The sequence below is a fragment of the Dicentrarchus labrax genome, unplaced genomic scaffold (assembly GCF_905237075.1).
Source record: "Dicentrarchus labrax unplaced genomic scaffold, dlabrax2021, whole genome shotgun sequence".
Classification (NCBI taxonomy): Eukaryota; Metazoa; Chordata; class Actinopteri; family Moronidae; genus Dicentrarchus; species Dicentrarchus labrax.
This window is the reverse complement of record NW_026136711.1, coordinates 10,611,440-10,638,031: the sequence shown is the minus strand read 5'-3', so window position 1 is coordinate 10,638,031 and position 26,592 is coordinate 10,611,440. Positions and strand designations below refer to the sequence as shown.

Sequence of the window (26,592 nt, the reverse complement as noted above, 5' to 3'; positions counted from 1 at the left end):
GAAGAGAAGGGGTCTTGACCCCCGTAAAAACAGCAGGCTTTGCTACGAACCCAACCCCACCCTTTTGTGTGCTGAACCAGAAAACAGGAACAGGGATTTTGGTGCTTTGTATTTATCGAGATAGTGCTTGTAGGTATGTAATGTTTTCTTTAAAAGATAGAATAAATACACACACAGTTTAAAACAACATTTCAGTCCCGTGTTAGTTGTTACTGTTGGCATGTGGAGCTGAAATCTGGTTGACGTTAGAGTCCTCCTCACCTTTCTTTCTCTCTGGTACACAGTACACTGTGTTCTGCTGACTACACACACACACACACACACACACACACACACACACACACACACACACACACACACACACACACACACACACACACACACACACACACACACACACACACTCCCTTCACTTATATTTTCAACATTTCTCCCAACCTTTGGAGACTTTTGCAAGAGCATTAAAACGTCTGAATGTATTCTTTATTTTTATTTTTGATTGTTTTCGGAGGCCTGCAGTATCAGTTGCTGGGATTCATGTGGAAGTGCTTAAGGGTTTGAGAGTTAACACCTTGGTGAGCTGCTCGCACTCTTGCCTGCTGTTAAACAAAGGCGGCTTTGTGGAGACTCTCCCCAAATGTTTTCTTAACATGTTCCAAGCAGTTTGAGCAGGCAACTAAAGTAAACAAGATGTTGCCATGATAAAAACACTTGTAAAAACACAGCAGAGTGCACTTAGAGACTTTTGAAGGCAGAGCTCTACCGGGCACACTGAATTTAATTCCCCTCTCTTCTATAAACAAAGGGTGAGGCAATGTCAGAATACAATAAATAGTGATGGATTTAAGGGGGCACTCCCAAAGCTGAAATATGTGTGTCTATGTGGGAAAGTGTGTGCGCGCAAAACGTGGTTTAATAACTACGTGTCACAGGATGTTTATTTAATGAAAATAAAAACACATAACTGCCATTTTTTTGCATCTTGCACAGAGAACTGTACTGCACTGCCACACAATCTGGTGTGATACGCTTTACTAAAGCAAACTGTGCTCCAAGTGGATTTAAGCAAACATCAGAAAAACGAAAATGTTGACAAAGACAGTCAAAACTTTCAGCTGCCTTGTGAGGCGTCCCTCTGCAGCACCTTTCTCTCCTGCGCCTGTGAGGAAGCTGTGTGCTCGCTGAGTGCTTGTTTTAGGATAATGGAATTGTGTCATATCTTGTTTAAAGTGCGACTAATCCGGGGTGACAGTGAGCCATTGATCTGCTGCCACAATGCAGATGTTTTCATCCTCTCCGTAACCATGGTGCTGTTATGTGTTGGATTACCTAGAGCGCACTACACACAGGGCTGATTAGTAAACCAGCGGCCTGACTCAGATGGAGAAACACGGTGCAGTACAAAGGCCCATGTCAGACCGGACGGGGTCAAACCTGTTAGATACTTCTCACACTGGAAAGATGCTACACAGCAGGTGATGTTGTCTTAGCTGGACCTCTTTAAGTACAGTATACATGGTTTCATTTTAACATAGTGCATAGGTTTGGGCCTTCAGTAAACCAGACAATACTGTAATCCAGAAAACAAGTCAAGGAAGTAAAGCATGAAAGAGGAGAGGGAAATAAACCACTGAGAAAAAGCCGAGGCAGTCAAAGACACACACACCAATCCTCCTGTCCAGTGACAAGGGCAAACATGCAGAGCGCCCTAAGTGCGGGCTGCCACAGATAAACATCCTACCGTTGTTTGTTTGGGAAAAACGGCCCCCGTCACCATGGGAACTGCACTTATCACAGGAATTAGAAGGCCCATGCCGTTCTCAGAAGGAGACCCCGCCACAGTACCCTTGTCAAGAGAGTGCCAACCCAGGCACCCGCACTCAGGAATAACAACCAGCTGCACCTGTAGTGCCTCTGAGTCGCCAGGGGTCACAAAACGTGTAATCGACCCGACACGAGGACAAACAAACTGTGATAGAAACGCACCTCTGACTATGACTTACTTGAGGAATGACTGGAAATCATCAAATACCGCCTCACATCCAGGCCACTTGCAAACACCGTGACCATAGAGAGGGTGACTGTGGTGGGAAGGCTCTTCTAGCGTGGATCTGAAAGAGAAATTCACAGAAAGAGAGACGGTTATTAATAAAAACAGGTTTTCTGGAACACAAACACAGTTAGAGTCCTGTGGTCACATAGCATGTCACAGAAGATGGTTTCTCCTTTTAAGCTGGTTAGCACCTCCCTGTGTGTACTATATGTTGTTTCCACATGAAAACTTCAACCTCGGTCTGTGTGGAATCAGTGTACCTGTGTGATCCCTGCTTGCTCTTCTCTTAAAAAAGGGGACCCGTGTTGCGAAAGCACAACTAAATCAATATGTAATTATTTAGTATCACTGAGCCATGCTGCAATTCACTTTGATCAAGACTGCTAGGGGGCTCCCTCAATCGCTGCTTTTCCTGTGCTGCCTGCTGCATCATGTCCCAGGGCCCACCTGGAGGAGCGCGTACCACAACATGAAACCCCCAAAAGCATCAGGCGCTTTCACGCCGTGCACAAACTGTAAACATCCCTGCCTGGTATCAATTTATATACTGACCAATCCCTGTCACTGGGGGCTGACAAGCGCCTTGCATCTATGTGGGAGCGTATGGCTCCGTACAATCAGTCTAAATAGCGGGAACATCCCTGAAAAACAAACTTTACAACATCTTCCATATGGCGAGAGGCGTGGAACCACAGCTAACCACAATCAGTGCTGAGAGAGAGCGGCCTGTGTCTGCTAAGAGAGCGAGACAGGCGGCCATATGGACACAGGCACTATACAAGACACACAACTTTCAGCAACAAGAGCCTGGGGGACTGGCCTATATCGCTGCCACCTGTGCTTCTGGTGGCTCGTGAGCACAACGCTGCTGCCGCTTCTCCTCCAGTCTGAGCACTGCTCTCTAAGACAACAGGCCAGAAAGGGAGATTCATTACACCACACACTGTTGTGTTGCCATGTGGGACTACTTCCAACCACTAAAATCTCATTCATATACATATATTAAATAAGAAATAATGTCTTATGCTACCACTCCAGGGGATGTCTTTAAGGATAGCGAGGAAAAATAAATACTGAAAATAACATCTTGTATTGCTGAGCCAATCGTCCATCTGCTGTGATTTTAAAAATTGATGTAAAAATGAATTAGTAAAAAAAGAAAAGAAATCTAACCATGGTGTGCCAATTTTACCGGATTAAACAAGCTGATGTTCAGATTAAAATCTCATTTGTATCAATGTTGGTAAAGCTGTACCTCAAGTAGGAAATTTTAAAGGTCGTCACAGGTTTCCTTGTGTTATAATTACTTGCTTAAGAGTTCACATTGTTCATAACATGTGATAATTGCATTGCAATTAGGAAGCAGTCAAGCATTCATGAATGTGGTTAGCAGCTTTTTTTCCATCCCTCTTTCAAAAGTCAGAATTTTTTTTTATTCAATTATGAATTATGCATTCACATTAAGACCTCTGTTTTGATACAGCTAATAAATATACGGCGGAAGACCTATTATAATGAGTTTTTAACAAGGAAATGTGTGGACTGGTGAAGGTAACGCTGGTTTTTAATTTAAAGAGATCCTTTTTTAATTCTTTGCGAGCAGGCTTGTTGGTTAATTCTGTATTAATAAGATATTGAAATGTGGAGTGCGCTGGGAATCAGTGAGCACAAAGCACTGTGAGGGGCTGGCGGCAGAAGAGCCCTTTTAAACGGTGGATGGCTAAACAGTAGTAAATGACAGAATTTACACCAAATGAGCTACATTAGTGTAATAGGAGAAGAGTGTAGGATTCATGGGGTTTTCTCCCATTTGAGAACATGTTGAAGGGGGAAAAAAAGAAAAAGGAAACCGCTTTGCAGTTCCCTGCGTTGCGTTAAATTTGACTTGCACCCATGACAGGTCTGTCAGGATGTTATTATTGTCAGGCAGCCCGGGGGAAGAACACTCTAATGATCTTGTAACAGCGACGAGGAAAACCGTGTCATCAGCTTCCTTTAGAGGAGAGGGAACATTAAAGTGCCTATAGACCCAGACAGCAAGTGTGCAAACCTTCCAGGTGTTGCACTGTGTTTATGTGTGGACAGACAGGAGGAACTGCACACAACGATGACTTGGACAGCTGCTGGCCAGTTGTTTTCTAGTTCACTTCTTTTGATGAGATGCTTGGGCCATAAACAAGTCATGATCTATGGCATGCTCGTGTGCTGATGGACTCAATCTATCAGCAAAATTTGAAAGATTGATGTCCACCAATGCTAGGTCAGAGTCTGGCCACAGTGTGTGAAGCCAGTCACAACACTCTCCCTCACCATTGGTGCTAATGTTAGCCTATTCCCTTGTGTGTCCCCCCTCAATCCTCCATCCATACACCACTACCCTCCTCTTTTTAACTCTCTAGGCCCTACACTGGATCCTTTCCTTCCATCTGTGCTACTGCATGGTTTACCCTAAATGATTTAATTATCTTTTTTTTCTGGTGTAAGACAAATGAAAGGCAAGAGAGATGGGAGTGCTGTGCCAAATCTGATAATTTATCTCCTTAACAGATTGCTGTGTTAGAGTCCCCGAGCTGTGGTTACTGATGGTTGTTGGGAAGTAAAGTGGGCCAAGCGCTTTGTGAGGATGCTCCCCCTTACAAAGCTGATGCAGCACTGTATTGGGAATTTGTGTCAGATACAGATCAGGCACATTTCATTTAAATAAGCAAATCATTGAATAAAGATGACCTGGCTCACAGGGGTATATCTCTATCTATGCATCACAGTTCGTGGGCTGGGAAACAACACGGGCTGACAGATTGAGTGACTCAGGCCCTGGTCATATCAGGGATGTTATTCAGACAAACAGAAGTCCCAGCCTGCCTCGCCAGAGTGTTCTTCGAGACAAGTAAAAGCAGGAACACGTGCATCGTCTTCGGTGTGTCAAGCCGGCAGTGATTGAATTTCTCCTCCTTCCTTAAGACGGAAGTGCAAAGCCGGTGAGTGATTCCTGTGGATGCACTTAAGGTTTTAGTTGCAGGCGTCGTTGTGCCTGGGCAGATTTTATATGACACATGAAACTAACTACATGGTACTTAGGGCCTGCTGTAAACCAATCTGAAGCCAGTCGGGAAAACAGGCCCATCAGCAGAGAGGCTTGTTTCTGTTGCATGACAAAAGGACTTGCAAAACCGCATCAATTAAAAGTTCATTAAGTTCAGCGCTGGGAGGATGAGTGGATGCTCTCTATTTACGCCCAGGCCGGCCCAGCCCATTATCTTCAACCTGATTATTCAAATCCCTGGATTATAACACAGACGTTTTCTCAGAGCCTTGCTTAGAATAATCATACTTAATAATATTTCATTTTTCTTCCCATGGAGTCTGATTAAAATTGAGTCTGCATCATCAAAAGAGAGGAACAATGCTCTTGATAGTTGTGTGATTCAAGTGTTCCAAAATTAACACAAGAAGGGATTATTGGTTGTGTGGATCTAAATTAGCATCATTCAGCATTTAATAAGGAATGTTTTGTGTTCAATTTGTATCCGTCATATCTATTCTTCGTGATTGCACATTTGAAGCTCTAGCTAGGTAATCCGCGGCTTCCTTGAGCAGATGGGCTGGATGAGAATCACCTGCTCGGTTTTCTGACAGGAGATACTGCGAGAATATTCAGACTGAGACTGCCTTCTTCACTTAAGCTTGTGTTAAACTGCTGTTGACATCTTCTTTAATCTCTGACAGTCAGCGCGAGGCAGAGGGGCTGCCAGCTCTTGCGTTATGTCTTCTCCGATGTTTCATGGAGCGCCTCAGCTGAGGCTGGTTCTTGCCTTTTCCTGCCATCGATGCTCACCTTGTTTGCTCGCTCGCGACAATGCATGATGGAGTGAACGAGTCAATATCCTCCCCTGCGATTTGTCTTCAGCTACACAGAAACCAGACATTCAGCCAGACACTGGATGAAGGACTGGAAGCTGGGAATACTGTCAACTGTGGGAGGAGCTAATGGCCATTTTTTTAATTTTATTTTTCCCCAGTATGTGTGCTGGGAGATCTCTTTGAAACACAGTAAACAGGATAAATCTGTACAGGTAATATGAATCAGTTTTAAACCACTGTTAAATAAGAAATAGCTGCTTTCTGTTTGTATCTTTCCATCAATGAATCGTAGTATTCCCTCTCAAAGTCACTCAGATTCCCTCTACAACCCCTCATGCCCCCTCTCTTTACCTCCAAAGGCCTGCTGGTTTACAGCGCTAAACATGTTTTCATCAGCATTGCTTTCATAATGACGTGTACGTTTTGATCACTGAAACACAAGTCAGATGTTATGCAGTGAGCTCATGGTGCCTGGAGGCTCCTCACTAGCAGTTCAAAGATCAGGCTTTGGTGCAAGAAAACAAGTAAATGTGTAAGATGCCAAATGAATTCCTTCCTTAAAGACATAAGACACACAGCTAGGAGAGCAAACACTTTTCACAGATGATTCAGCCTAGTTTTGAAAATATGATAAACCCATGCTTTGTTTTCTCTAGCATATAATAGCTTATTATTCTTGATATGTTGTTTTCTTTTTCTATTCCTGAACTGACAGGTGATGACCATGTTGATTCTATGTGTCAACAAGTTTCCCAGTATACAAGGAAGCGTTTTTCCTTTCTGTAAAGACACTGCTACTTGAAATATCTTCAAGAATCTCAAGTCACACAGCTGTACTTCCCAATGTGAAACTGAAACAATATCAGGAGGGGGTCAATACCCTGACCCCCTTATTAATAGTGTGGTGCACATTTCTCTGAATCCCTGTATTCTTTCAGGTGTTCCTATGAAATCCCCAGCTGCATCCAGGCACAAAGAACAGTGACCTTAATGGAAATAATACTTACTAACTATAAATAAATTAATCTCTATGCAAACCCTATGGGGACATGTCCATCAACTGCAGCCCTGTGAGAGATTGCTATTTTAAATGGGACTATATGGCACATGGGCCTTGTGTTTGCTCAACACAAAGATGACAGTGAAGACCAGATTAATTACCAGATGTAGGCTACAAATAACTTAAGGAACTTCCTTTTGCGCTTGTGTGTGTCTTCACTGACCCATGTCCTCATTGCAAGAGATCGCAAAATATGCAATGACACAAGCAAATATAAGAAAACAAGAAATGTGTAAAAGACCACGCAGAGAGACGGACTCACCCTTCTCTCTTGTGACTCATGTACTGCCCGTTGGTGGAGGCGTGCTGGTTGTGGAGTGGATTCTTTGGCGGTGCCGGGGATGACAGGTCGAGGCCCCGGTGGCCGTTGTTGCTGCTGTGGTTGTGCTCCTCCTTCACATGAGCGTTTGTCACCTCCTTCCACAGTTGCTGCAGCTCTGCTGGAATCATGCCTGAGACAAACAAATTGGATAATTAAATCAATTAACAGCTAATCCAACTCTCTTCTTCATCACTTAATTAAATCAAAGCGTCTGTAAACAAAGCCGAGTATTAATTAGAAAATATTCCACTACAGGGTAATGCACTGAGAGCACTTGCCTCCTCCTTTCTCTCTCTCCCTGCCACCTCCTTTCTCCCTCCCATTTTTCCTGTGATCTGAAGCGTGTTTGTATACACAAATCCCTGGCATTCACGCAAATTTCATGCCCAGAGTAAATAATTAACATCCAGACAAGGCATGAAATCTGAATAATCACCATCATTTTCTCTCAACAACAGAGATGTGCAGAGCATACACAACAAAAAGTTTACAATGGCAACACTAGAAAACATCCCACCCCTGCCTCCTTGAGAAACAGGACCCTGGGGTAATATTCTCAAAAGCGCATTAATGTGCAAAATACTTAAAGCTCTGCACCGCCTCCAATTGACACAGAAGACTTAAACCTCATTTAACAAGTCAAGCACACTGCAGCTCACACAGCCCTTTGAAAAAAAAAATCCCTTGAAGACAGAAGACATTTTTCTGTGTGCTGGAAACACATCTACGGAGTGCGTGTATGTTTTCTGCCTATGAGTGACAGCGATCCCGACACCATGGGCCAGAGTCAGGATGAAGAAGGATAATGCTGTGTTTGTGCATCCCACTTTCCACCTCTGAGAGAAGAGAGGCTTCGTTATATATATATATATATATATATATATATATGTATGTGTCCATCTATGGTGTGTCTGTGACTGTGCCAGAGTTCGCTTTTATTTGACACAAATGAGGATAAAGCAGATATGTAAAAAAAGATTAAGCCTCATGGGAGCAAAATCTGTGGCTATTTGTATTTTCAGTCAAAACATACTTCCCTGGACAACTCTTATTTTAATAGTATACTGAAAGATCTAACAGGGGAATATGAGTGGATTTGTATTGGGAATTCAAATTCTGTGGTTAAATAAGCCACATATTTTAAGTATGGTGAAAGAAGCCCTCGGATATGTGGTGAATTTAACCACAGAGCAAACGGGCAAGACCACTCGTTTAACATTACAATTAATTAAATCCATTCTCAAAATGAGCACTGGCAAATGAAAGATGATTTGCACATGCTTATCTACTTGGGTTTATATTCTCCGGATCCCCCCCCCGTTTCTCATCACCAGCTCTATAGATACCAGAAGTGCTCCTTTCAAGCAGCAGATTGTAACACATTGTGTGCAAAATGCTTAGTCTTAATTTATTCCTGTTGTGGCAAATAACTGTGAGGTGAAGATCTCAATACGATCAGCAAAAATATTTTTAATTTGATAAGCTACTAAAGATTTTAATTATGCTGGTAATGGAGAACATTGGCCTAATGAGGCGGAGGACTCCGGAGAGACGCAGGGGCTAAGAACTGTGAAATGAGTCTGATAGGATTGCTGTAAATTCACACTAGATCGTTTGCATATCAAAGAGCAGGAAATGATTACAGGACAAATCAATAACCTTTCCACGTTCCAAGGAGCGTCTTTCCTCATTGGAATATTTCAACACCCTCGCTCCATTCTGCCTGCCTGTATTCTCCCTTATTCTCTTCAATGCCTTGATGTGCCCTAATCGAAGTGCACGTCCATGACAGGCTAAACATGCTTAATATTGCGCTCTGTGTTATAGCATGCTAATCCACTGCTTGCTGATTTCCAGTTGCATTATCAAAGGATCCATTGTTGTTTTGATAGCTTAAGGAGACTTTGGAGGAAAAGTCTTTTTTTGTTTCTACGATGGCTGGTTTGGAAGCGGAAGGTCACTGGTGATGCGAGTGTCCTGCGCTCCGACAGCGGGAACAATCATTTTCCCCCACTTGGTGCCCGGTGACAGTGGGCGATGTATTTTTAGCCGATGTGCTTGACAGGGCGGCCCACACTGGCTCAATTACCCAGCAGTCCTGGTGACCCCGACACCACTGTTTACTCAGATGAAACCGCAGCGGATAGACCGGTCTGATGAGAGAGGTAACGGAGTGGGACCAGGCTGTCTCTTTCTGGATCTAGTCTGTAGTTTTATTGCTCTCTGTTCGCCTCTTCCCTCTTGGTACTCCTATCTAACCCTAACCTCTTCAAACGCAACAACAGCTATGGCTCATGATTCCACATAAATGACAATAAAATACCATTACACAAATGTCTCAGAGGGTATTATATTTTGTGTTTGGACAAAATGCATTGGGTTTCTTTCCATCTGATTACTGTTGGACACGTAATGACATTGATCTGTAAATCCTCTTCCTTGGGTCCCCAGTTTGTCCATCCTTTAAATGCCGGATTGGTTTATCTTTCCTCTTTCCATTTTTCAACACAACTATTTCACTCATTACGACTGGGAAATACGGACAAGCACTCTAAAAAATGTATGTTGTTGGGACACTTGATTGATCACCGGCCTCCCAACTCAATTTTACCTCTGCAGGTAGCTCTGGCACCGAGACAGGCCGAGCTCTTCAACCTTTTCCTGTCCTTGTCCCCCTGTACCCAGGTGACCATGTTCAAGCAAGCAGAAAGTTGATTTAAGGTTCATAATGACATCAGTTGCAGGCCATCATCCCCCAAATAAAAAATGGCCCCTTGTGCTCCGGGCTCTTTAAACCGAGCTGTTACTTCTCACACACAGTGCCGGTGCCATGGGGGGACAGTGACATCGCTATTAGTTTATTGTTCCGTCAGGCTGGGACCTTTACTGCACCCCTGTTTATGTTGCCGTAATCACTGGCCTGCTGATATGCACCCCTTAGGCCTGAAATATGTCCTGTCCTAATGCTGCTGGAACTATTACCAGTAGCCCACTGCTGGACGTATCAATCACTGACAGGTCAGCCGCATTACCCACCGCTGTCCCTGATGTGCTGCTGTTCTGTGAGCACTTCATGGCTCGCCACATTCTTTGCTTTCATATTACCGACAAATTTGTCTTGTCACTGTCCCACTGGCCTCTGCGAGACAGTTTAAATGATGTTGTTCAGCTACAAGAACGCACTCTCTTGCAGAGGAACCTCGGAGGGCGAGTGGCCGTTTTAGCCAGGACGTGCACAAACACTGCCCACCACTGTGACACACACAGCCACAGATGTGCATAAACATGCAAACACACACTCATACAACACCTGAGCAACGTGAGCCTGACTCACTTATCAGGTCAAGAGGACAGGCTTTTTGTAGGGGGGTGGGGGGGATCAAATTTATATTTATGAGAGTTATATCCTCCCCAAACACATTGTTGTAATTTATAACAGATACCGTCTGGCCGCTTCCAAGACTTTGAACATTAATGTCAAAAGAATTTACGACAAGAGAAACAAATTATACTGCAGATAATGTGAGCAATTGTTTTTCACTCAAAACGCCTATCTACAAGTTTATACTTAATTAGTGCTATCAAATTTTTGAAAAGCTAATTCAAATGCATTCCTTCAGTCCATCGTTTTGGCAGAAAAAAAACCCCACTGTGATTAATCTGTCTCAGCCAACAGTGTAACTGAGCAGGAGACTGATGCAAAAATGAGCTGTAAACTGCATAATAGTGCCGTAAACACAACTGCAGATTCCACACCTACTCTTCCTTAATGACTGTTACAGTGACCTATTATTTGGAAACCTTTTGTTCCTTTCATTGTCTCAGCACATGAAAAAAAACCGACACTGAGGATTGCATGTGATAACAGGGGCTTTTTGAAATAATGATATTGATATCTACACTTTGAAATGAAAGAAATAAAAATCATCAGTTAAAAAGTCATGCCAATTTACTGCCCCCGAAGTTTGAATCCATAATCACCAGGACCCAAACAGAGCAGATCAACTCATCACTTCCGACGCAGCCACTAACTGCTAGCTGAATATTGCAGATTAGATCTGAGCACCATAGGCCTGGCCCGCTGATGCATGAAAGAGTTTAGTGATGTGGAAAACAGAAAGGTCATCAATAACTTCAAACAGTCAAGCAGAAAATGTGTAGAATAGGAAGACAAACTGGGGGCCTGGAGCACTAGCCTAAGTGTTGTAACAGCTGTCGGAGGCACAGAGTTAACCATCGATGGATTGCAAGGGCAAACCAACCAGGTTCGACTGGTCGTGACAAACTGAAACAAAACACAGATTGTGCACAGGCAGATTCAGTTCCTCATCTTGATATTTATGCAAATGACACCTTCAAAAAAGGATCCCCTCAGTATTGAGTACAATTCATTTCAATACATTGTTGATGGTGGACAATCACAAAATTTGAATAATGATTTTCTCATTCAGAAATAAAAGTAAGATTTCATCTAAGTATTCTTTGAAAGAGATTTAAAAAGTGTAAGTGTGTATTGAAAACTGATTTATATAAAAGGATATAAATTTAACAGATCTCCTCTCTTGATAAGGTGAGATGACTTGGAGGTATTTGATGATGGCACAGTATAAACAGGATGTTCTGGGGCTGTTGTGAAATCCATCAAGAGTACAGCACCTAGTCATATTGCCCATATAATGCTTTACTCAAGGCGTGTGTGTTTGCCAGACATCTGACACAGAGCAATTCAGCAAAGCACACTCACAACACAGCAGCGCTCCACGCCTGTGCCCATGGCAATCGTCTGCAAGTGGATGAGTGATTCCATACCCAGTCCAAACAATAACACCACTGTACAAACCCTGTTTGTGTTTGCCTATTACCTAAGCACCCCCCCAAAGCCTCCCGTTTTTATCGCCCTTATCTTGTTATTTCAAAACTGTTTGTCTTAGCTGGGAATGAATAGTCAATGTCATGTTCTAAAAACCCTTGTGACGCCGTCTTTGTCACAGGGCGACCACTCCTTAACAAAATATTAAAAGAATAAATAAAGAAATAAACTTCCTGGCCAAACAACAAGTATTGACTCCCTATCAAGTAACAGGCAGTTTCACAATGACAAGTTCACTGGCAGTTTACGAACAATAGATCCAGTCTTCCTCCAGGCTGAAGGAGACTGCCACCAGGATGCCAATCACAGACATGGGGCAGAGAGTTCAAGGACAAAGTGTGGGCATCAAACTCTATCTCCATTTTTAAACCGGGGGATATATCACTACTGCTAAACTCCAGGATGATGACAAAGAGAGTGTAGCATGCCAGAACCAGAAACACCTGAAGTATAAGATGCCATTTAGTAAATTGAAGGGGAAGTGTTGAGCGAGGATTCACAATAGGTGTGCCCTGAATCAGTGAAACCACGTAGAGTATGTGGTTACTTACTTAAGTGGTGCATTGTTCACTTTGACTAAGCAAATTTGCACCGGTATTGTAGAGGACAGCAATAACAGTAGCAGATTTAACCACGCTGAATATACAGAGATATACACCCACACAAGTTGCAAAAACTGGTATCTGAAAACCTTACAGATTTCTACAATGCCACACCAACAGCTCTGCACGACAGAAGTCAAAGGCAAAGTAATCTCATTAAGGTCTTTGAAGACACATAGGAATACTAATATTTTAACAGTCTGGCTGCTTATCGTTTTTGTATGAGATCAGTATGAACAGGAACATCTGTGTGCCAAAAAAGTCAAATGTTTCTCCCACAACTGTTAAGGGATTAAAGGCCTGTAAAACATTTGTATTTATGATGATCATGTGACTCTTAAAAAATGAGTGTTATCAGGTAAGATAGTTTTTCTTAAGAAAAACAAAAACAAAAGTTATGTTCAGGGAACAACTCCCATTATAACAGGTGGAGGAAATCAACTGACCAATATTTTTAAATACAAGGCCAGTATCATCCAATATATCAGATGCATAACCCTAATGTCCGCTGTTTTTTGTAACCCAGGCTCTAATATGTACTCAACAGCAGGCAGCATATGTTATATGGAGTGCTGCAGGGATGATGTATTTTTGTAGGCCAACCTGGAAGTTAGAATCTCAATGGTTCCTTTGACAATAAGCCAATGGGATTTTTCCATTGGATTTTGGATTGTTGCAGAAAATAAGCTCTGTGGCAAACAAAGGTTTGTTATACTTACACGTTTTATTCAGCAAGATAATCCTCACAAATTTGCACCACATTTATGATTTTTTAAGCTTAAATGCTATCGCCAGAATTAAAAAGCTAACGTAAGGCTATAAACAAACTATACTGTGGTGTTCAATGTCACTACCACTGAGTGATTTAGCATAGTTAGCAAGAGTGCGAGTATAAACACAACAAGACTGTAAAGGCGAACTAGTGAGTAGAGAAGTCTTTGAGTTTGGCGTAGGCCTACTGATGTTTAATGTTACCAAAAACATCTGTAGTCTCATTTAGTCACTTGCTAGCAACTGCCTTTTATAAGACACGTAAAAGCTTCAAAGTTCAAAGATTGGGTATTCACTTGAGTATTTTATGCTGTAGAACAAAATGTGAAAAACATTTTTTTCTAATTTTTTATTATAGTTATAGTATTATAGTATTAACCACAGACTCATTCCTGCAGCACTCTATACTGGAGGTAATAGGAGGTGTTTTGTTACCACAAATGCTCCTGTTGAGAAGTTGAGGACTGATGGACAGGAGATTTGACAAAGTGCTGTAGTTCAGTACGGTGCTGTGATTTTAGGTACTGACCCTGAGTGAGGGAGTGCAGCGGCAGGCCGGTCTGTCCAGGCTGGATTGTGAGCAGCCCTTGCCTCTGAAGGTTGAGCAGATGCTGCTGCTGGACCTGCTGGACCTGCAGGAGCTGCTGCTGGAAGGCCAACTGCTGTGCTGACACCTGCTGCTGGTGGCACACACACACATAAACACAGACAAAGATAAAGAGGCACACCATCAGCAAACACACATATATAAAAGCATAACAGCCAGTGCAAACATGTAAAGCTGAATTTCTGGTTTGTACATTGGATTCATGTATTCCTTTGAAGAAAGACATTTTTAAAGTGCGAGGTCACAAAGTTCATAGTTCAGGTTGTAAAATTTAACACTTTAGAAAAACCCTTTAATTCTTAAAATAATAAAATGAATGGATTTAGCGTGTGCTCACACACAATAGCAGGCTGTAATTTTCATAATTTTTTTCTTTACTGTGGGTTAGTCTGGGCCCACTTAAGACAGGTAGCGTATACATCTCTCTCTCTTAATTAACGAGGAGTCGGGAGGCAAATGACAAACAATGAAACAACATAGTTAATCATTCATAATAAGAGCCACAGGAATTTAATTACAGCCATTCATAATTCAGCAAACAACGTGTGACTAAATCAAAGTGCTTAATAACCACCCCAGCAACTCTCACAACTCTCCCAGGCATGGCGCTGAGCTCAGGGATACACTCTCCCACCAGCCAGCGCAGCGAGCTTTGTTCCATCACACACTGTGGACTGGCTGAGACACGGCTGTTTTGTTTATCTAACTGCACTGTGGCTGTTTCATCGAGAAGTTTTTAATGAAAAGCTGGCGTGTCTTTACTGATTTAGGGGTTAGGGGGAACGTTTTGGCTCTGCTAAGTGAAACGTGTGAACTCTGATAGGATGAAAAAGTGATATGAGAGCAGAGGAGAAAATGGAAAGCAGAAAAAGACAAAGTCAGAATAATAAATAGAAGGAAATTATCTAATATCCCCAATCTCCTATGAGTCAAAACAAATGAGAGATGTTATTTAGATAACAGGGGCACAGAGGAGAGAGATGACTTTTAACCCTTTCATCAATTCCTGCTCTCAACAACTCCAAAATGCCTATCATTACCAATTAAACAACACCATGTATCAGGACACCTTCTGTATTTTCTAAAAGATAAAGATAAAAGAAGCAAGCCTGAGACTCAGTGGCACACTAGGCCTGTTTATGGGTACACAAGGCCAGTTGTCAAGCGGGGGGAGGAGAGGTGGGGGCACTAAAAGCAGTGCAGGGGCTGCCAAGCTGTGCACCGCACCCTGTTACCAAACACAGGATGCACCACTTTGTTTACTTCTCACAATTGACTGCATACAAAAAAGGTCTCGCTGCAACGTGGCTGTCAGGTCACTCGCTGGCGGCTCTGAAGCGGCCAGATAAAACGCGTCCCCTCTGCCCACCCCCGTTCGGCTTGTCAAAAGGGGTCTAGCGGCCTTCCTTTCCCTTCCTCTCCTCCCCTCCTCCTGCCCCACACCCTGCACTGCTGCTCCTGCACTGGCTCACTAAAAATAAAAGCTCTGGGCAGCACCGGTGTATTACAGCGGGCCGGGTCGTCTCATCGGATCAATCAGGGGCGAGAAGGCGCGTTGACAGTGGATGGTGGAGGTTCATAATTGAGGAGTGACCATGTTCATTCACAGTCACATGTGTGATCTAGCCCAGGAGTGAGCGGAGGGAAAAGTGAGAGAGAGACGTGATAGAGATCTCACAGAGGTCTAGGTGAAATTTGGCATGCAGGTGGCCTGTGATCTTCTCTGATCTGTGCTATTTATGAAAGGTGGTTGCTTGTTTTCTCCCTTCCATCAGTGTGTGAGAAGTTTCTTCAAGTCTTCAGTGGTTTTCTGTTCTCCCTGACAGCCTGAGACAAAGATAATGGTGCTACGGGGGTGGGAGTTCACAGGGAACAATGTCTTTCATCAAAACGCTAAATAAATAGAGGGTGGCTTTTCAGAAAAAAGGGAAGAAAGAAAAATCGAGTATTGCAAATGAATTTAACACTCTCCCCTTCACATTTTTTTTCTTCTGGTCCCATCAGCTGACAGGAGCTCCTGTGCGCTCCCAGCATGCAGACACATGAAAAAAAAACCAGACCCAATAGACCAAATAAGAGGTTAACAAGAAGTGGCACGAGGGAGAGAAAAATACAGTCGCTGACAAATGATAAAGAGTGGCACTGGCAGGCCTTTATTGTCAAGCTTCAAATATAAAGTTAAAGATCTTTGAAAAACTAAATTTTGATGTCTTTAAAATAAAAGAGGCACAAAGCAACAACAGGGGGTTATTGTCTGGCAGCCACAGGGGAGTCGCTGCGTAATTCTTATTCTGTCTTTTGATGGCTGCTAGAAAATGCGACTGAAAAGAGAGAGAGGGATGGGGAGAGAAAGAAAACATCGGCGGAGGGGGAGAGCCTCTCGAGGCTGCATCCATTTCCTGTGATCATACATAATATGCTTCAAAAGTTGTTTTTTCTTTTATTCTCATGCTCCATTCAACTGATCAATTGCACCTCCTTGCCTCCCCCCCACCAGCCTCTCACCTCCCCCCTCTTTTCTCCCTTGCTCCTCCACTGTTTACATCAGATGCGACTTGGTGACAGGCCCTATCTGAGGCCGAGGAGCTCTGCTGTCATGTTGATTTATGGGAGCATCACGCCACAACTTGTCCAAACTGAAGCCCGCAGTTCATTAATTAGGGAGCTACGACTTTGAAGTTGGAAGCTTCGACAGCACACGGACGTGTGTGAGCGTGAGCATGCGTGGATGTGTGTGCTTTTAACATCGGGGCTTAATTTTCTATGCTTCCTCCACTCTCCAAACATGGAACTCAATGGGGACAAGAGGAAAAAAAAAAATATTCCCAGATTGTCTTTGAACTTCTTCTGACCGCACAATAATAATTTGCTTTGTCCACAGTGATGCCTGTATCCCCCAGTCATTAACACGCATTAAGCTGCTGCCTATGAGCAAGCCCTGCTGTACTGGAGGGGAGCGAAGGAGAGTGAGAGAGCGAAAAAGATGGAGAGAGAGAAAAAAAAAAACTCAACACAGGCAACAAAGCTGGGAGCGCTCTCTGCACTGATATCTCACAATTACATGCCTTCTCTTCCTCTGCCATTTCCATGTTAATTACCGAGAAAAGCCTCTCAGATTTATGTGCTCTGTGTTCCTGCCTTTCTCCCTTCTGCCTTTCATTATGTCCTACACGAGGCTCACAGGAACGGTCATCTCTTTGTTGCATAGGACACTTGTTTACTTGAAAAAAACTAAACAATGGACTGAGGCTCAGGGTCTATAAAATATTACACATTTAATGTGCGGATGGTTCCAGAGAAAGAGACACTGTATTCTTAGCACAGTATCAGTCAGTTGTTACCATTTATCCAGCAAGTCTGACATGCTAATCAGAAGCATGAGTGCACTTGATTCCCCCCCACCCCCCCTCCTCTCCGCTTTAACCACAGTCTGGAAGCAGATGGGGTTGAGGGAAGGAGCACACATGCCTTCCATGCTCTGTCTGGCCAACGGGTTTGGTAATGGCAGGCGGTTGGGAATGATGTCAACCTACCTCTTTACTCTGCTTGCTGCTTGCATGATGCTGCTGCTGCTGCTGCTGCTGCTGCTGTAAAAGTTGGAGGTGGAGCTGTTCCTGCTGCTTCTTGTAGAATTCTTGGAGTTGCTGCTGCAGAAGAGACAAGAAGGCGACGCGTGAGTGTGTGTCAGTCATATTGAGCTCAGCAGTGGGTTTAGTGAGAATTTTCAATACTTTGAGGAATGTTGTCTTTGCGGGTTGTGAAAAGAGACAAGGGTAGCAGTTCAAAGTGAATTTATCTTTGTGAGACGCTGTCTATACACGAGAAGGGTTTTATTCGAAACTGTGACATCCACCATTCAAGACGTGTGAGGCCTTGTCCGACAAAATGACTCATGAATATCAGCAGTACATTACCTGCTGTAACATGAGGGCCTGTTGCTGCTGGAGAAGAACCTGGAGCTGCTGAGGGCTCAGGACTTGCTGCTGAAGGATCTGCTGCATCTGCTGTGGAGTTATCACTTGAGGTGTCATCATAGCCACTGAAACTGGAACCTGCACACAAAACAAGCAGAGACGTGTCAAAAAAAACGAACACAGTATAGAATTAATGCAGGAAATACGAGCCAAGTTGGCTAAAGCCTATCCCAGCATGCAATAGTCAAAAGGTTGGGCATTATTGACAAACTCTGATCAAATATGAAAAAACTGAAAGCTGTTGCCTGGGACAAATACTGCTCAACAAAAACATATATAAATATATATTATATAATGTATGCCCCTTGCTTTAGACTAGATTCTATTAATTCATCTCAAGTGTCATCTTGATGTGTTACAAGCTGCACACGCCCTCAAACAAACACACAAACACACATTTTCAACCCCTCAAACCGTTATGACACCACACCAGACTGAGGCGGGTTAAAGGACACAAGACAGCCAGGCGTGGATCATGCCTGTGGAGCAAACGTCCAGCGTATATCCACCCCAGCCTCCATCCTCCAACTTTCCCCTCTTACTCACAACAACACTCAAAAACATCGGCTATCATCCGCTTCTTGTGGCACACCGTTTATACAAAGGGGCAAATATGCCATACCTGAGGACGTTAAAAGATTGCCTCAAAAAAATGCTGCGGTTGGCTCATCGCGCACGCACGACATGTCATGTGAGAAGATTTCATTAGAGACGCTGTCAACAGCGATCTATTATTGTGAAGATGTAGAGTGCCTGGAGGAGGAGCCACGGTGAAGAACACGCAGGCCTCTAACTAACTCCCAGCAGAAAGGTGTGAGTGCATGACTCCTCAAAACAAGTGATTTGTTGTGACACTGAAAGAGCCCCCACAGTTGTCAGGGTGCCTTAATTGCTCCGGCGGCATAGGGGACTCAGAGTGTGTCTGGATGCTGCCACTCACTGCTATGATGTGCAATACCATTAAAAGCTCCTTTCCTTGACATTCGGATGACAAACGGCAACTAAGATGAACTTGATAGTGCAGCGCCTTTGCAGTTGTTAACATGTTTTGGCGATCCTTCTTTTGTGTACGTGCATGTATATATTATGTGCGTAAGTGTGTGTGTTAAAATGTGCTTTGTGTCTCCCGGGCTGATGTCAGCAGCTGATAGAGTGGACATAGCGGGTGACAGTCTGTCTTCACCAAGGTTACCCAAATTGTGTGGCCGCCTTATAGCTAATGACACCCTTTGAATTTTTCATGCATTTCTGAATGTAATTTTGCTGTTTAAGACCTCTTCCGGTAACTAAGGGGCTTTTCTTGACACACACCCTGCATGCATATCACCTTATTCATCCTCCCCACTGTAGCATAAAACAAAAACAAAGCACTGCCATAATGAACAGCTTGTGCTGCAAATTCAGAGGAAAGGGCAGCGGTGTCAAATAGGACAGAGCAGCTTTGATGCTCTCCGTTAACTTTATTGAGCAGTGCCAGACTACACTGTGCTGTCTTCTCCCAGCCTCAAGAGAACGGAGGAGGTTTTTAGCCCCACCCAGGACCAACACACACTTCACATTTCTCATCGCCATCACCAGGCGTAGGAGCGCGAGGAGGAAAATGCAATATTAATTCCCCCCTGTATTATGTCTTAATATGCAGTTCATCTTGACTTTTGCACATGACTTGTCCTGTCATTTGCATAGCCCCGGCCTCCCATTTCCTAATTTCACAGTCATTATCCACTGAAGTCCTTTTTTCTGGGCATTGCTAATTCTGATGAACTATTTTGAAGGTCAACCAAGCAGCCCTGTCTTGGTGACATGCAAGCGCCATACGTGATGTGATATATAGTTCCTGTCTTAACATGACATTTACCCCCCGCGCACACCGTGGATAAATAATAATGCCTCCCCCCCCCTTTTTTTTTTTTGAAGCTTTACTTTATCTGCAAGCATTAAAAATCTACTCCATACTTGTCATGCTCTATTTTTTACTACCGTGTTAAAGCTGTAAATTTGGTCTTATTTTCAAATGTATAATCATTTTGTCATGCCATATTATATAGAGTGTGATGTGAAAAAAAGGGAGAGCAAACTCCAAGTTAACACAGAGATTTTTACACACTTAACCAGCTCTCAATAGCTGCCAATTTCATTACAGATTTCCTTCAATTTAACTGTCTTAATTCTTTACACCTTGGGTGTATATCTCATCATGCTTTCACACTTCGCCTTGTCAGAAGCGTCTGGCTCACAGTAACTACAGCTAGAGCAGCTTCCTCTGTGCACAGCCCCAGCAAGAGGCTATTACAGACCCCCATTTTATTACCCATTACTACTGAGGTCATTAGCAACAAGAGGGATTGTATGCTTCTTAACCTATTGATCAATGTAACTACTACCATTTAATCCTGTGCTGAAGGAGTGAAAATCTGCCTAAGACTGGATCCTATTGAGAGGAAGGGCGGGAGGGAGCACTTTAACTGAAAAATATTGCCCTGGCCGCTGTATCATGCCCATTTAACGCAAACACAGGACGCCAGTTGCCATTTAGAGCACTCCCATATGGTGCACTCCCTTATCTCTTGGATAACATCACGACTCCAGATGATCCACAAAATATATCACCATCTAAAGATAGTCTAAAAGGAGACTCGTACTGGGCTAATAACTGGAGGGATCCACCAAGCCCAGCTCTAATCTACTGTAGCAATATGAGGGTGTGAAAAAGAGGACATTCTGAGGATGCCAGAAATAGCTGACGTTTATGAATTTCGCGAAGGTGTGGTGCTCTCCAGGTGCCTCCCATACATAAACATTCAAACCTGGAACATTCTCACACAGCTGCAGAGTGACTGGAGGCAATATACTGTACCAGCACAGGCCTGCTGGCCAAACACACACACATGCACAAATCTAAACTAAGGCATGTTAACTGTCACAAGCACATACAGGCACATGTGCAGCTCATAACAGGAGCAAAACCATATTTTCCATATGGAGTAAGAAAATGCTTGCACTGTATATTCAGTAAAGAAATGTATATGAAATAACAAAATATTTAAAAAATAAAATGAAACATCGTTAATTTAAACATATCAATTTTTTTTCAATTTAAAAACAATGTCATAATATTCCTTTTATCAAAGATGGGGATCCTTCGTTTCATTCACATTATAATTCTCTATACTACATCTGACTATGCATCAGTGCACACACACACACACACACACACACACACACACACACACACACACACACACACACACACACAGTATAGGAAGCATTTGTCACTAAAAGACACCTGCAGTAAGCATCTCTTTGTGTATCACTACTCCAGAGAAAAAACACAAAATATGATAATCTAATGATGGAACACAAACCGCACATCTGAAAACGTAGGAGAGTCACTGATTCAGAGTTAATGAAGACGCTCCCTGAGCACCCCCTCCTATCACAAGTCAGAGGTCAAAGCCTGGTGAAAAAGAGTAGGGGTGAAAGAGGCTGTGAGATAGCCCCTTTCCCCGACACTGAGGCAATTAAGAGGAACAGAAATGAGGGACAAGGAGGTGAACGTCAGCGAGACCGACACAGACGTTTCACTGGCCGCAAAGGTGCAGCTTGGTTAAAAGAAAAAAAAAGAAAGGAAAAAAAAAAGAAAGAGACAGAATTATCAAAATTTCATTTGTGCTCCCTGGGGTCATCTTGTTTTGTAGGGGCATCAAATGGAATTGAGAAGTAAAAAAAAAAAAGAAAAAGAAAAAGAAAGAAATAACGAGCCCTAGAGAAATCACAGAGCCTAGTCCGTTTGATGCTGTTGTTTTACCTTGGCCTGCAGTGGCGCAAGGAAACGACTTCCCATCCTGACTATGATCTCCTGCATGAAAATGTCGCCGAAATGAGGATTTCACGGGAGCTATTGTACTTAAGTGATGTGTGAACATAATTAGTCGTCTGCAAGACTGGAAAGACTAATTCCATATTACCCATTCAGGTTGATTGAAATCTCTGAGGTGGAGAACGTTTAGAAAATAGATGCAGTATATTCACACCAATAACCTTTTCCTATAATAATAATAATAATAATAATAATAATAATAATAATAATAATATAATAATAATAATAATAATGTTGATTTATAAATTGTTACAAAACATAATTTGTGTACATAACAACACTTTTTGGATTCTTCAGTAAGCCTAAAACATTTTAAAAAATCATGACAGCCACCCATCCCTACTTGTGTTAAGAGTGTCAAGACCTCCTTAATTCCTTCCTCGTCATCCACAATCAGGCTGCTTTAAAAATGTTTACAGCTCAGATAAACAGGATAATCACAGCCCCATTCTGTCTCCATACACTATATATGCAGAATTAGGTATAGGGATGCGAGGGCGAGGGGGGGCTGGGGCTCAAATGATTTGCAGCAACTGTAAAAACAAAAGTTGAGATTGCATTTTAATTAACTTTCTCGACTACAAACAAACAGGTTTTGGCCGGAGCTGGTCCCAGTGTCGGGTTTAAACAAACAAACTGCACGGCGAAGTGAGCAAGCTCTCACCCCAACAATAACAGCTGAGCTGCGAGCTGGACGCTGTTTCCCACACTAGAGGCAGCCACCACTGCAGGTGACCACTGCTGAGGGGAGAGCACATAGGGCACCCCCCACCACCACCGCGCACACACACACACACACACACACACACACACACACACACACACACACACACACACACACACACACACACACACACACACACACACACACACATAGGGCAACACCATCATTCTAAATTGATAATTTGTATTTCAGGAAATAATTTGTTATTTTATTCTACAATAAATAAAATCAATGAAAAAAAAACGTTATGCAGTTATATATATTTACTTGTTTTAGAATTGAGCTTTTTCAAACACAAACAAGATAAAAAAGATATTCAGGTTCACAAAAACAAAACAACAAAACAAAAAAACAAAAAACAAAAAACAAATCACCTAAAGCTCTCTTTCAATTTGATGTGTGACTCAATGTCCTGTCACTCTTTTTGACCTTTCAAGCCACACCTCCAAGGGTGTATTTCACAGCCACAAGGCATCTGAGTTCTGAAACCTGGTTCACAAACCCCGGGGCAAAGACTACTATCCTCCACACCGCTGTTTTCACCTTTCCTGGAAACGCCTCACAATCACTGTTGGGGTGAACTGGTGCCCCCGTGATCTATGGTTTACCAGCTCGACACAGTTACGCAACGATGCACGTCTTCAGATGCATTATTTGAGTCAGTTGAGATTTAATTAAGATCACAGCCTCTAAAATCCCTTTCAAATCAAACCGTAGTCAAAAGACAATGGCTGACACATCCTCGTGCAAATTGTTTCTATTCTCTGCACACCAGCAACACAAAACTAATCCTTGTTTCCATGACGGCAGACAAGAGGGCCACAAACTGTGTTGCTTCTTGACACTCTTAATGTTGTTGTGTTATGTGACTCATAAAAAGTGTACAGTCAATTAATAAAAAGACAGAGAAAATATATTTAAAGTCAGCAGCGAGGTTTATGGCATTAACTAAAAATCCGGAAATGTCAAACTTGTTCATGTCCACACACAACCCGAATGGTCCACCCTTATTTTCTAGGAGCAACATGTCAATACCCTCACAGCCCTTATTGTTTTAAAATATATAGGTTGTGACAGAGACGAGTGGTGAAAAAGACCTGCTGCCATAAAACACTCTACACCGTGTAATCTCATCATTATCCGACCATCTCAACCCTTTGAAACACATGGCATCTCAAGTGTAGAGTTAATCTCCCAATCTGAAACAGAGACGCACACACTCCGAGCAGTAATGACCCTTAAAAAAAAAAAATGAATGAAAGCCTTTTTCAAGTAAAAACATGTTTTAGTGAGAGAAAGCCAGGGAGAGAGCAGAGAGCAGCTGGTGGCTCACTATATCACTGCTAAACTATTCCCCCGTCTCTCCTCTCTGTCTTGCCTGCCTGCTCCGGTACAAAGCAGAGACCGTCCCTGTAAAGGATATCCCGGCGAGCCGTGAGGCTCTGGCGGCTACCCCCCTTGTGCCCCCCTCTCCGGGTACACAGCTAATATCTGGTTGCCTATGTCATGGTTTAGAAATGACAGGTGCTGGCAGCCCCTCGCCTTGACAGGCCACTGCACAAATAACGCCCCTGCCTGAAAGGGCTAATGCACTACTAATGAACAATAAATCAACTTTGATTACAAACTGTCAACCCAATCAGCTCGCACTCCAGCTCTCCCAAACTGCGAGTCTCGGCACAGCTGCACGGCATTACGGTGCACGCTGCCGCTGTATAAGCTTCGCTCTCCCCCTCCTCAACCATCTGATATTCTCCTCCACTACTCTCTTACATCTCTGCTTTCTTTCAGGCACCCACTTCCTTAGCACTGATGCAAGGGTGCTGAAACATTGCACCCGCAAAAAAAAAAGTTTCAGCTAAATGGTGAGTGCGAACAGACAAAAACAAAAGGACAACTCTGAAAAAGTTAATCACATGTGAGTCTTTTCTATGGTTGCATTACTTAAACATGACTGCAATAAAAATACTTGAGGTCATTAAACAACAGAAAGTCAATAGCTGTCTTCTGTGTAAAACCTCAAAGCTTTCAAACAGGACTCAAAGTTGACAGCAGAAAAAATGGAAGAAAATTACCACAACTTTCCCTCCTAAATGCACTCCGCAATCCCTTTGTTGCAAGTAAAGACACACGCAAACACACACATGCACGTACAAACATTCACACACTCTAACTTTTCAGGAAGATATGAGCGATGACATTTGGAGTGACAGCGTGTCTCTAACGTGGTTTTGTGGTGACGGTGTCAAATATAGAGCTGTGCCAGCCTGTCTTAATTCACTGTGACACCATGAGGAGAGTGAGGATTAGTCCAGGCCATAGCCTGAGAGCAGGCAAAGTCTGACCAGCACTCATTAACTCAGAGGAACAATTCATCACTAAATATACAAGCAGCAAAACCTAATGTGTAACAGAAAATAAAAGACCTTCAGCATTATTTAAATGCCTTACCCTGGAAATACTCCAACAATAAAGAAATAATATAACCATTTTCTGAGCAAAGCAACAATGTAAAAGAGAAGGCAAACCTGTCTCCTGTTTTTCCTAGAACTTTCCATAATTCAGACAGCATACAGTGCAGTACCGGATCCTGCTCAACTGGTTAGCTCACTATCAGCAAAGTAAACAAAACTAAACAAACAGCATAAATGACAGACAGAAACTTAATGTAAATGGTTAGGTATCTAACACAGTAACTGACAAACAAGCAGAGCAAAAGAAACTTTTGCTTGAACTAAAAGTAAAATGCTCAAAACCATCAACAGCACAATACACACAAAAACAGAAGCTACTAATCCACACAGTCTTGTTTTGAAATGCAACACATTCTGATACAGTAAACCTAATGTACATGACACCTGCTTACTGTGTCTCTCCTGTCAGGACTAGACTGTAAACTGTCAGCGTCTCAACGGCAAAGTAAAACCAGGATAACTACTCCACTCATACAAACTGCATGACAAAATTAACCAATTACAATGATAGAACATCAACAATAGACAGACAATAAGCCTCCTTTTCGCTTTTTCCCCGGTCAAATTAAATTGTCAAGTTTTTTTTTTTTAACACAAGAAAGCTGGCAAAATCACAGAAATCAATCATATTGACAAACCTGACAAACTCCATTTAGCTGGCAGGGTAAACAGAGTGCTGGGCCACGCGGTGTGGAGTGAAGCAGAGCGGAGAGCAGAGCGGAGAGGGAAAGAGAGAGAGAGGGAGAGAGAGTGAGAGAGAGAGAGCGATAGGGAGAGGTAGAGGCACACAGGCTGGCAGGCAGGGAGGCTAAGAACAAGCGCCGCTGTGCTGTGCTGTGCTGTGGAGTCTCCAACCTTCCTCGGGATACAGACAGATTGCACGCGCAAGGTTGCTCCCTGGCTGACAAGATACAAAACTATCCAATCAACCACGCCCTTCTCCACCAATCACAACCAGCCCTCTAAACATAATCAATTCAAATGGGGCCACACAATAGGGAAGCCGCGGGCTGGGCTGCAGGTGAACCCGTGCCTTTGTGTGGGGGCCCCTTTAAAGAAAAAAAAAAGAAGAAAAAGACACAGTTGACGGCTGTTAACCCTTTGACCCCTGCCGGGACTCCGGCCGTGCAATTGAAACAATGGGAGCCTAAAGAAAAGAGGCCCTTTAATTAAACAACAGATAAGTAAACACAGCTATCCAGCGGAAAGAAAGAAAGCTGGCCCCCGCTATCAGCCCCTTTATTGTTCTGCTAAATGGAATTGTTTACAGTGTTGGAACAAAGAAACAACTCATTTCACATGCTGAAAACAACAAATGCACAAATAATTCTTTGTAGTTATTTAGACTTTTTCTTCCTTTTCAAATTTCTCAAGCTGAGACAATAACAAATGTA

At 42.9% G+C, this 26,592-nt stretch overlaps 1 protein-coding gene across 9 annotated transcripts in view; it reads right to left on the bottom strand.

Annotated features, from left to right (window-relative positions):
* Positions 1–26,592, bottom strand: part of foxp1b (forkhead box P1b) — a 145,262-nt gene that overhangs the window by 14,826 nt on the left and 103,844 nt on the right. For 4 of the 9 annotated variants that reach the window (XM_051414121.1, XM_051414122.1, XM_051414127.1 and 1 more), the window contains 5 exons: positions 18,061–18,198; positions 17,680–17,793; positions 14,069–14,219; positions 7,237–7,426; positions 2,004–2,111 (listed from right to left, as the gene is read on the bottom strand). In XM_051414121.1, coding sequence (XP_051270081.1) covers positions 2,004–2,111; positions 7,237–7,426; positions 14,069–14,219; positions 17,680–17,793; positions 18,061–18,198 — 701 coding nt within the window. The remainder of the gene's footprint in view (positions 1–2,003; positions 2,112–7,236; positions 7,427–14,068; positions 14,220–17,679; positions 17,794–18,060; positions 18,199–26,592) is intronic. The other 5 variants (XM_051414124.1, XM_051414129.1, XM_051414125.1 and 2 more) reach the window with 3 other exon arrangements.